The 11,238-nt window shown below is 47.1% G+C and overlaps 2 protein-coding genes across 2 annotated transcripts; one reads left to right on the top strand and one right to left on the bottom strand.

The window, feature by feature from the left end:
* Positions 1-292: 292 nt before the first annotated feature.
* On the bottom strand, positions 293-4,677 carry LOC116709832 (pre-mRNA-splicing factor ISY1 homolog). Its single transcript, XM_032548495.1, has 11 exons — positions 4,579-4,677; positions 4,268-4,290; positions 3,982-4,033; positions 3,844-3,909; positions 3,409-3,451; positions 3,219-3,331; positions 1,794-1,911; positions 1,604-1,726; positions 769-869; positions 579-665; positions 293-510 (listed from the first exon to the last, which is right to left on the bottom strand). The coding sequence occupies exons 1-11, from the start codon at positions 4,579-4,581 to the stop codon at positions 403-405; spliced, it is 837 nt and encodes a 278-aa protein (XP_032404386.1). The 5' UTR covers positions 4,582-4,677; the 3' UTR covers positions 293-402.
* A 995-nt stretch (positions 4,678-5,672) lies between these two features.
* On the top strand, positions 5,673-10,676 carry LOC116709823 (pyruvate dehydrogenase [acetyl-transferring]-phosphatase 1, mitochondrial-like). Its single transcript, XM_032548484.1, has 6 exons — positions 5,673-6,016; positions 7,268-7,483; positions 7,549-7,962; positions 8,368-8,468; positions 9,084-9,652; positions 9,869-10,676. Exons 2-6 carry the CDS (start codon positions 7,292-7,294, stop codon positions 10,135-10,137), a joined length of 1,545 nt encoding a protein of 514 aa, XP_032404375.1. The 5' UTR covers positions 5,673-6,016; positions 7,268-7,291; the 3' UTR covers positions 10,138-10,676.
* The last annotated feature ends 562 nt before the right edge of the window (positions 10,677-11,238 follow it).

Below are 11,238 nucleotides of genomic sequence, written 5' to 3'. Positions count from 1 at the left end.
CGAAAAATATTGAAACAAATCTCTCGGGGACGGAACGTTCTCATCTACAACCATCCGTTGGTGCTTTTTTAATTATTAACCAGGAACATAGAACACCAGTAATACAAACACAGATACAACAACCAAACGCTTTACCACGAGAGGCTCTACAAGAGGCCCCATGAAAGGCCCCACGAGAGCCCAAGGTATTTAAGCCCCCCAAACCCCCAGGTGTGACTGGCTCAACTGGTTCTGTCCACCAGATGACCCAAGTTTCATCATCAAGTCAGAACCAAACAAACACACAAAGAGATGAGCTTTTAAAGTTTAATGGAAAAAAAAAAAAAAACGTCGTACAAAACTGAATATTTACACAGACGGGTGAGAACCAGTTGGATCAGAACCAGCCAGGTCAGAACCAGGTCAGAGTCCCAGCAGAGTTCTGGCCTCCTGGCTTTGAGCCTGAAGCGTCTCACTGGCGTAGCGCTGCAGCAGCTCCATCTTCTTCCTCCGGACCAGCGCCTCCTCCACCTGAGACAGACGGGTCGGGTCAGAACCGGAACCCAGGTCAGAACCTCTGAACGGACCGGGGGTCTCACCTCTTTCTGAGACGGAACCGGAACATGAGCGATGAAGCCGACTCCTTCCTCTCCCTCCGTCTCCTCCCGATTTTCCTCATCCTCCACCTGGCCAGGCAAGCAAAACAAACGGACCTTAATCCTCCAGAACCAGGAGGAGAACCTCCATCAGAACCTCATGGCCCATTCTGATTGGCTGGCTGAGGTTTACCTCTTCGTTGTGGACGGTGTAGATGCTCTCCTCCTCCTCCTCCTCCTGCTGAACACGCGACTCCTTCTCTGTCCTCCACTTCTGCACCGCCTCCGACACGGCTGCAAAACACAAAACACATCAGATATGTAAGGAGGAAACACAACAGGGCTGGGTCATATCCCAAAAAAATTTTATACAATTTTTCAATACCAGATCTGATTTTTTTTTTTAATTCTCGCTTTCTTTACTAAAAAAAAAAATAACAAATGACAGAAAATTTTTTCAAGAAGTGTTTTTTATTTGAATCGTCTCTTCTGTGAGTTGGACGGTGGAATACTGGGTCCATAGTATTTCTGTTTGATTACAGAATAAAGACGCAATTTCACCAGAAGAATGTCTTAAAATTAAGAGAGCAAAAAAACGTTGACAGTTGTCAGGATCTGACGTGAGCAGATCCATTCATCTGGTTCTGCCTGAAACCGAATCGGTTACTGTTACAAAGTCCTGCTGCAGAAAATAAATTGACAGGTTGCACCAAAGTATAACTTTACATGATGGTCAACATTCCTTAATTTAGTTTTTGTCATTTTTCATGTTATACTATGATTTTATTCTCCTACCATTACGACTTTCTGCTATTTCATGACTAAATAAAGGAAAAGCAGCCTGCCTCTAGAGTCGACCTGAATTCAAAATCCAAATAAATAGAAGCTGTAAACCTCGCTTATCAAACAAGATGGGCGCTCTGGGTGATGACATCACTATGAACTATGGAAACTCAAGAAATTTGCAAATTTTCCAAAATTTAAATCTTCAAAAACCAAAGATTGAATTCCCTTCCCCTTCCTTTCACCTTTCCTCTCGTACTCGGCCTCCAGCGGCAGCAGCACGCCGTCGTCTTCGTCCCGGTAGCCGTAGTACTCTGCGTCCACGTCCTTCATCAGTTCCCCCCTCGTCTTCCTCTGGGCCGGGGTGGCTGTGGGTCAGGCGACCGGTCAGAATCGATCGATGTTACCAAGGAAACGGAGAGCGGCGGTACGTACGTTCGGTCTCGAACAGCTCTCTGACTCCAGGAAGGTCTCTGGCAGCGCCAAAGTATTTGTAGCCACGGTTCCCCGGAACCTCTTTCCCCTCGTGGTCCAACATCCTCGGCCCAAACCGCTGCAGCAGAACCAGCAGGAGGTCCGATTCAGAAATCCAGTCAGCAATTAGAAAATAACCACCTAACTTTACAGTCAAATGTCACCATCAAAATGCTGGTCAATGTTTCATTTATTATTAATTATCTCTAACCAGGTGGCTTTTAACCAGTCAAAACAGCCAGGTGTTTTCTGGCTGTGTTCTGCAGTTTTATGGAAGTTTGTTCCAAAAAACTGTTTTTGTGGTGCGTAGAAGCTGAATGCTGCTTCTCCATGTTTGCAGAACCAGAACTAGAACCTGAGAGGTCTGGGAGGTTGGTCCAGCAGCAGCAGATCTTTAACCCGGTCAGTGATTTATAAACTACCAGCAGTAGTTTAAAGTCTCTCAGTGAAGGACTGTAGAACCAGGTGGTGTAGAACCGGGTGGTGTCTCTATCCTCCTGGTTCTAGTCAGAACTCCAGCTGCAGCGTTCTGGACCGTTGGGTTGTCAATCAGACCTGTGAAGACGCTGCTGCAGGAATCAAAGCCACTAAAGAGAAACTAAAGCCTGGATGAGTTTCTCTGATCTGAGACTTTAGTCCTCTGGTCCTGGAAATGTTCTGCAGCTGCTAGAAGACCCACTCTGGAACCGGCTTTATGTGGCTCCAGAGGTCAGCCTGATCTCTAGTTTCCAACTGGAAGAACTGAAGCTGTGCGTTGACTGTAGATCTATGACTCTAGATTATTCCTCTTTTCTTTTTTTTTTAACCCCTCCAGGGGGTCTTTTGTGGGCTCTAGTGTCCCTTATATGATAGTAGGCTGACAGGAAACAGGGAAGGAGAGGGGGGAAGACATGCGGCAAATGTCGTCAGGTCCGGGAGTCGAACCCGCGACGGCCGCGTCGAGGACTCAAGGCCTCCAAATACGGGTCGGGCTACGCCCTACGCCACCACGGCACGCCCCTAGATTATTCCTCTTTAATAAAGTCAGTTTCTGCTCAGCTGGAGAAGGTTTTGGCACATCCACACATTTATCTAAGAATCTGTTCAGTGATTGGATGGTTCAGAGTCACCTGGTGACATCATAATGTAGAGTTATGTATCATCTGTGTTGTCATGGTAACTAATCTTGTTATTTCTAACAACCTGAGCTAGTGGGAGTATGTAGATATTGAACTGTAAGAGTCCCAGTATTGAGCCTTGTGGAACCCCGAATGTGACGATGAGAAGTTACCTACTGACACAATGAAGAGCTTAACCGACTCATCGTTTCTCACTCAGCACTTTATTAACCCATTGGACCAACTGAGGCCTGGTCTCCATGGCAACCATCAATAATAAGGACGTTACCCTGTAGTCGGGTCCGCCCAGCTCCTTGATCCGGACCTCCCAGTGACCTTTCTCCCTCAGCAGCTTGTTGATCTCATCATTCAGATCCCGGATCCGGAACTCCCCGAGACCAGCTGAAAGACAGGTCAAAGGTCAAAGGTCAACGAAAGAGAGAGCCGGGTCAAAACCAGGCAGTTAGGCCCAAACGTACCATTCTGGATCTGAGCGACCTTCTTGGAGATTTCACTGATGATCTGAAACAGAAAGTACAACGGGTACCACAGAGTACTACATGATACTGCACAGTACTACAGAGTACCACAGTTCAGAGTCACCTGGAGACAGTAGAGTTACTACTGAATACTACAGAGTTACTACTGAATACTACAGAGTTACTACTGAATACTACAGAGTTACTACTGAATACTACAGTGTTACTACTGAATACTACAGAGTTACTACTGAATACTACAGTGTTACTACTGAATACTACAGAGTTACTACTGAATACTACAGAGTTACTACTGAATACTACAGTGTTACTACTGAATACTACAGTGTTACTACTGAATACTACAGTGTTACTGCTGAATACTACAGAGTTACTACTGAATACTACAGTGTACTACCAGGGTTCTGTTGGTACCTGTCTTCTCCATTTCTCGGCCTTTGGAAGTTCGCTGCACTCTGAAGCCAGGAAGGGTCTCCTCTCCTGCAGTTAGACGGGTCAGAGTCAGACAGACTGATCCAACACAGAACCAAACAGAACCAAACCGAACCAGACCTTGACTTTCCCCTCCTCCAACTGAGCCTGCCTGAAGCGGGCCAGAGCCGTCCTGAAAGACAGAGCAGAGGGAGAAGGTAACCCATGGGAAGCAGAGCTGGTTCGGACAGGAGGACGGGTTCTGGGCAGATGGGTCGGAACTGTCCGAATCAGCTGCTTTAGCGAACCGATTCAAGGTTCCAAACTGTTTTTTGGGAACGTTCCTCATCTGGGTCTGTTTAATATAACCTCTGTTGGACAGGTGAGCAGAACCGGATTGTGGGTTTGGACAGAACCTGTTACTCACATGGCCTTCTCAGCGTTCCTCGCCTGCAAACAGAACCAGAACACACCGATTATCCAACTTCATACCAGTGGCTGGTTCAGATCAGCTGCCGGACCGGACCGCTCTGATTTCAATGGATAACAGCGGTCCGGTTTTCTACAACAGAACCGAATCATATGCAAAAAAATATTGAACCCGTCTAAACCGGTCAGATTTGACTGGTTTACTCCCAGTACAGCGGCTCCAGAGCCGACCGGTTCTCTAGAACAGAACCGGATCATATCCAAGCAATAAACAGACCAGTCCGGAACCAGAATCGCTGAAAGTCTCACCATGACTGCAGCTGTGGTCCAACGATGATGGAGCTGAAACAACGCGCAGCAGCAAACAGTTCCGCTACTTCCGGTTTCCGGTCAGAGCGGTTACCAGTTACCGCCCCTGCTGGAGAGAAGTTTTACTGCAGCTTATTTCACAGAAAATAAAACTTGGAATGGACTTTACTTGTATTTTAAGTCCATTTTTAGTTTATTTTATTTAAAAGATCATAGAGGTAAAATTATATTACAATTCTATAGATAAGAAGCAAGAGCAAACAATAAAATTAAAGAGATATCAGCCTAATTTAGAACCAGCAAATTTAATATTTTTGCAATTTAGTCTGCTTGAATTATTTTTTACTACGTTCCCCATGGAGACAATCAAAACCGCTTCAGATCCACTGGGTTGGTTCTGGAAAGAGCTGGGGATCTTCTTGGTGCTGATTCATGTTCTTTTACCTCCCATGAAGTCCAGTAAGATGAGCGCTGCTGTTTGGATCAGGCAGAGAGTGGAGTCCACTTAGAGCCGAGCCTGCTATTGAGCAGATCTTGAATATGAAAGATGGTTCTGATCCGAGGCAGCAGCTCTTTTACTACATTAATAATCTCAGGTTAACTTTCTGCTCTCACTTTAAACTCCAAGTTTAAAGGTGTTGGACTTCATTCATTTCTGTCTTTGTGCTCCACCAGGTCCGTTTACCAGTTTCAGGACCCGACCAGAACCTCTGAGTGTAAATTACCTTGAGAAATAATTAGATTTGGCTACATATGAAAACAGGCTTTAATGCTGAAAAATGATCAAATGTTACAAGCCATACATGTCATTCAAATGGATCAGAACCAGAGTTACATTCACCGTCCAGCGCCGGGCCACTGAGCTCACCTGGTGGATGGAACCAGGTGAGGCAAAGACTGTAGCGTTTAGCTTTTTATCCTTCTCCACAGTCTGTTCCCTCCCTAAAGGCCAGTCTAATCAGTTTCAGTCTGTTTATGTGACTGCCGGCAGTCACACATAAACATGGTTATGTAAACTGCAGCGTGTGCATGTTAGCACATAGAAGAGGCTAAAAGAGATAGAGGAAACGATATAATCCAGAACAAAAGCAAACTTCTTGCTCTCTGATATGTTCAGCTTTCAAGTAAACGCTCAGATTAAATCAGTTCTGCTCTCAGGTTAAATATCTTCTCTTTCAGCATGAATCTACACGATGAAGACCTGGAACAGACTCGAGGAGGCAGCAGTTCCTGCAGACCTGCAGGTGGTTTATGGATGACTGATTAGTGACATAAACAATGCCAAAGGTTACCTGCAGGAAACAGGAAGTGACCTGCTGCAACAGTTCTGATGAAGGACAGAAGCATAAAAACGGTCATTGTTTTCACTGAAGCATGAAAACGATGGTTTTATTCTGAAGAAGTGGCTGATCTCCAGAGACTGACTGAACTGTTCCAGGTGAGTGAAGAACTGCAGATCCAGTTCGGCTGCCTGAGATGTTCAGATTATTATTTTGGCTTCCAGAACAGAAGAAGTTGAGCTGTAACTGTCTTTTACTTTGGAGATAAAGTGCAGATTAGGGATGATTTTGTTGGGATATGAGTCAGGTTTCTTCACCATCCAAGGGATAAATGAGCAGGAACAGTTCCACAGGTAAGTGAGGAATAAATTAACGCAGCTGCAGGAAAGAACAACCAGAAGGTAGGATTTGACTAGGACTGACTATGCTCCTCCCATCCAGGGTGAACAACAGAGGACCTGTTTTGTCCTCTTTAATCCGACTCCAGTCCATTTGTCTAGAAAGTCTAGTTCGGTTGTGGAAGTGTGAACAATAATTAACCTCTGACCTCTGGTCCTCCAAATCTCGGTCTGGGTTTGGTTGAAGTGAACTCTGGTTCACTTCTTGGCATACGTGAACGCCAAGTGGACCGAGACCGCTCCAAAAGCAGGAAGTGGACTACAGCATAGGGCATTCTGGGTAAATACAATCAAAGCTAACGTGCTAGCCCAGCGCTAGCAGCAGAAATGTTTTTAGCCAAGGACTAAAGAGAAATCCTCTAACCACTAAAATCTGATGCCTCCATTTTGTTTCCATGTGGTGAAGAAGGAAGTTGCGCTCAATGTCTTCTTCGTTGGTTTTCATGTCGTTTCCTTCAGTGGTTCTTGGTGCAGAGCCTCCACAGGCCAGGAGGGGAACAGGTTGCTCACACAGTTCAGTATGAAAACAAACCACACCTCCTGAAAATGCAACAAATGTTGCAATTTTGGTCTCCAATCAGAGTCTACTTGTTTGATTGGAGCCGGTACACTCCAATCTACCGGCTCTTAGAGGTGCTAAAAGTTATAAGCTTTGTCTTAGAAGGTTTCAGAACCATCTTCAGCTGAAGAATGTTGTTCTAAAAGACATTCAAAGCAACTTGGAAGTGTTTTATGCCCAATTTAAGAGCAAAATGATGCAAAGAAATACATGACTGTCATCAACATAGAAGTGAACATTTGTTTCAGCCACACTGGGATATTCTGGTTTTAATTTTCAAGCCGTTGTGATTTTATTTGATCAACAATTGCAATGGACTGCTGTAGATTGCAGTACCTTCAATTATTTACAATAAAACAGAGGAAATTAACTCAGTTAGCATTAATATTCACCTAGTCCCTCCAAAACATCCTGCTGTGGTCCATCAGCTGATCTTCCTTCTACTTCTCCAGGTTCTTCTGGTTCTGGAAGTGATTATGCTTCGAAGAAGCGGAGCCCAAACTAGAAGATGCTGGTTGGAGATCCAGCAATCTTGCTATCTGTCCTCCGCTCCAGCACCACCTGAACTCCGTAGATTGCATTACCCAGCAAGCAGCAGAAGCAGACAGGGCCAGGCGGGCCAGGAGTCGGGTCAGCTGAGCCCGGCACAGATCAACAGAATCTTGAAGGTGAGACAGGTCCAACATTCAGAGGTTCTGCTGCTGGTTCCTTCACATTGCTCCTTTCTTACCAGGCCAACGAACACAGCCACACCCTGCCCAGAGGCCCCGCCTCCCATGGAGTGCTGGGTTTCCATAGCAACACACTTCCCTCTAACCACCCCAGTGAGGATCGACGGAGCAGCGCCACCTGCCTGCTGGGTCGGGGCGGGGTTCTGTTCGGTGTGTTTGACGGCCATGCAGGTCCGTCATGTGCTCAGGCCATCAGCCAGAGGCTCTTCTACTACTTCACTGTGGCCATGCTGCCACTGAGAACGCTGCAGGAACTGGACCGGGCCGTGGAGGAGGACCGGGCAGTACCACCGCTGTTGGAGTGGCACAAACACCCCCAGGATCACAGCAGCCTCGATGGCGGCGCCATCTCCTTCCACAGCCTCAGGAACTACTGGCAGGAGAGGCTGGATGAGGATGACGAAGAGGACAACGAGGTAACCAGCTGTTGTCAGATCGTTTACAAGAAGGTGATTCAGGACAGGGAGACTGTCACAGCTTTGACCATAAACCTTGTACCTGATGTACTAACCCAGAGTCTATAGTGAATTTACCTAAGATGGTTGGAGGTCCTGAGATATACACTCGACGGCGCTACCAGCTCTGAGTCAAGTTGAAGTTGTTTCATGCTCTGTCTTTAAGACCATAGAAGAAACTGGTCAATGGGGGTTAGGGTTCTGGCCAAGGCTGGGACAGTCCAGAACAGGTAATCTTACCCCTAACCTGGAGACAGCAAGACTCTTCATTACCTAATGACTGCACCAGATCTTAGTCAGGCTCTGCCTCTTCTGCCAGGTTTCATATATGATATTATTTCCTGTTTCTGCTCTGACTGGCTGCAGGATGATGGCAGAGTGACATCAGCACTGATGGATGCGTTCAGACGTCTAGACTATGATGTGTCTGTGGAGGCTCAGGTTCACCTGTCCCTGTCCTCTCCCAGGTCTGTATGTCATCAGAGACTCCGTGAGGTCATACATCTATGAATGTCTTTAAGAGCTCAATAAAAGTTTTGCTGCTGCTCATTGGATGAGTCCAGAGTGATGGCCCAATCCTCAGACAGCACTGAAAGCTTTGTCCTTGAGCAAGGCACTATCTGGTTCCTGGCTCTCCTCTTTAACGTAGTTCCTCTCTAGGTACAGATTTGGGTTTAGAACTTCTTGCCTGCTGCTCAGGTCTTCCCAGGGTTCAGACGTCCAACACTTGGGTTCTTCTTTGGGGCAATTGTGGCAATGGAAGTTGAAGTTTCCCCTACAATTCATGGGTCACTGGTTTGAGCCACAGCCCCATCCATGTCCATCATTTTATCCTTGGGGAAGACATTTCACCCACCTTACCTACTGGTGGTGATCAGAAGGGCCAATACAACAATATAGCAGGCTTGCTTCTGAGACTGCCACAGGGCAGCTGTGGCTACAATCCAGTAACTTGCCATCATCAACATGTGATCGGCAATGACTGATTTCAATGTCTGATGTTATTTCATGTCTTTGGATTAGAAAACAAGCCCATCTCCATTTTTTCTGTCACAATAACTTTTCTTTCTTTACGTCCACAGACGGGTGTCCATCCCTGGGGAAGGCTTTTCTCTGTCCTCTCCCCTCCGGGTGGCGCTGTCAGGCTCTACTGCTTGTGTTGTTCACGTCTCCAACGGCGTCCTGCATGTGGCCAACCTGGGGGACAGTCGGGCAGTCCTTGGAGTCCAAGAAGGGGACGGGCGCTGGTCGGCGCTGAGCCTCACCAACGACCACAATGCTCAGAACCCTGAAGAGCTACAAAGGATTCTGGGGGAGCACCCGGCTTCGGAGAGGAAGACGGTGGTCCGTCATGACAGGCTGCTGGGTCTGCTGCTACCCTTCAGGGCTTTCGGAGACGTTCGCTTCAAATGGAGCCCGGAGATGCTCAGTCGACTTTACGACACACGTCCAGATGTCCTGTCTGCCGTCAGCGAGTCGGTGCGGACTCTGCCGCCTCATTACCTGACCCCGCCCTACCTGAGCGCCCAACCTGAGGTCACGCGACACCTCATGAAGCCTGCAGACAAGTTTCTGGTCCTGGCAACGGATGGACTGTGGGAGCTCATGCACCGGCAGACGGTGGTCCAGCTGGTTGGAGACCATGTGGCAGGTCAGGAGACATCTGGACCGCTTTGCTTTAATGTTCAGGGCGATCCGATGGGAGTTTTATTCTGTTGAGCAGGACGTTCCCTCACCAGGGATCTCCATGATAGATCTATCAGTCACAAGTTGTAGATGATGCTGAAGCTGCTCTTCATACCTTTAGCCACCAGAGAGCAATGTGTTAAAAAGCTGTGAGTTAAGTTCTGGTTCTGGTCTTGTTCAGGTCTTCAGCAGCAGAGGCCCATCGTCCCCAGCGCTGACACCACCCTGGGCAGCCTGCAGCGCCTCCTGCTGGAGCGGAGGGGTCGAGTCCAGTCGGTCCTGGAGGACCAGAACGTGGCCACCCACCTGCTGCGCCACACCCTGGGTGATGACGGGTACGGATCCGTGGACCAGAACCGCTTGGCCCGGATGCTGAGTCTGCCAGCAGATCTGGCCCGCAGGTACCGTGATGACATCACAATCACAGTGATCCACCTGAATGACCTCTGAGGTCAGATAAAGGTTCCTGTTGTTTAAAGAAACAAACTTACTTAATTTTGATGAACTGGACCAGCAGGGTTCTGATGGACACATCTGCAGTCAGCAGCAGTATCAGAACCAGTGACAGATCATGGTTCTATTAATGGACTCATTCTGCTTCATGTAGCTCTAATGGTTTCAAATCAAAGGAGTGAACCAGAACTATCTGCAGGGAAGTCCAAAGTCAGTCCCCCAGGTCCGGTTTCTTCCATGTTTTAGTTTTTCAACTACCTTCTTAGCAGGTCAAAGTTCTGCAGAGGTTCTTCTAACGAGCCATTAGAAGATCCAGGTGTTAAACCAGGGAGAGAACTAAAGGTGCATTCACACCAGCCCTTATCAGTCTGCTTTTATCAAACTCCAGTCCACTAGTTTAGAAAGTCCAGTTCAGTTGGTGAGGTGTGAATGCTAAGATAACTCTGGACCGACTAGAAACCTCGGTCTGGGTTTGGTTGAAGTGAACTCTGGTACGGTTTGAATGCATATGTGAACACCAGAGACTACTCCAACTGCAAGACGTGGACTACAGCACAGAGAATTCTGGGTAAATACAACCAAGCTAAACATGCTAGTCTAGCACTAGCAGGAGAAATGGCTCGTGGTCTTTAGTTGAAGACTAAAGAGAAATTCTCCAACCACTAAAATCTAACGCCTCCGTTTTAGTTTCCATTTGGTGAAGAAGGAAGTTGCGCTGTGTCTTTTTCAATGTTGAAGTTTTGTTTCCAATCTAATCGAGTTTACCAGGCTATCAAGTGCGTAAACAGCCTGAAACTGAAGCTCTGCTTCCCTCTAGTGGTCAGAACATGTGCTGACCACTCATGTTCTGACAATGATGTCAGGTTCAACATCAGATCATCACCTGGACAGGCAGGTATGAACCAGTCCTGACTGGGAGGACTGGGCCACCCAGTCTGCTGCAGAACCTGAAGTCAGAGAAGAAGACTTCATCCTGCTGGAGAACAAACCTTTACGGCTCCCCCTGCTGGTTGCGTCTTTGAGTCAAACTGTTAAAATAAAACTTTCTGTGAACTAAAATTAATTTGAGTTTAAATAAACTCCAGTTGTTTTAGTGGG

This window comes from Xiphophorus hellerii, chromosome 20 (assembly GCF_003331165.1).
Source record: "Xiphophorus hellerii strain 12219 chromosome 20, Xiphophorus_hellerii-4.1, whole genome shotgun sequence".
Classification (NCBI taxonomy): Eukaryota; Metazoa; Chordata; class Actinopteri; order Cyprinodontiformes; family Poeciliidae; genus Xiphophorus; species Xiphophorus hellerii.
This window is presented reverse-complemented; position numbering and strand designations above follow the sequence as displayed.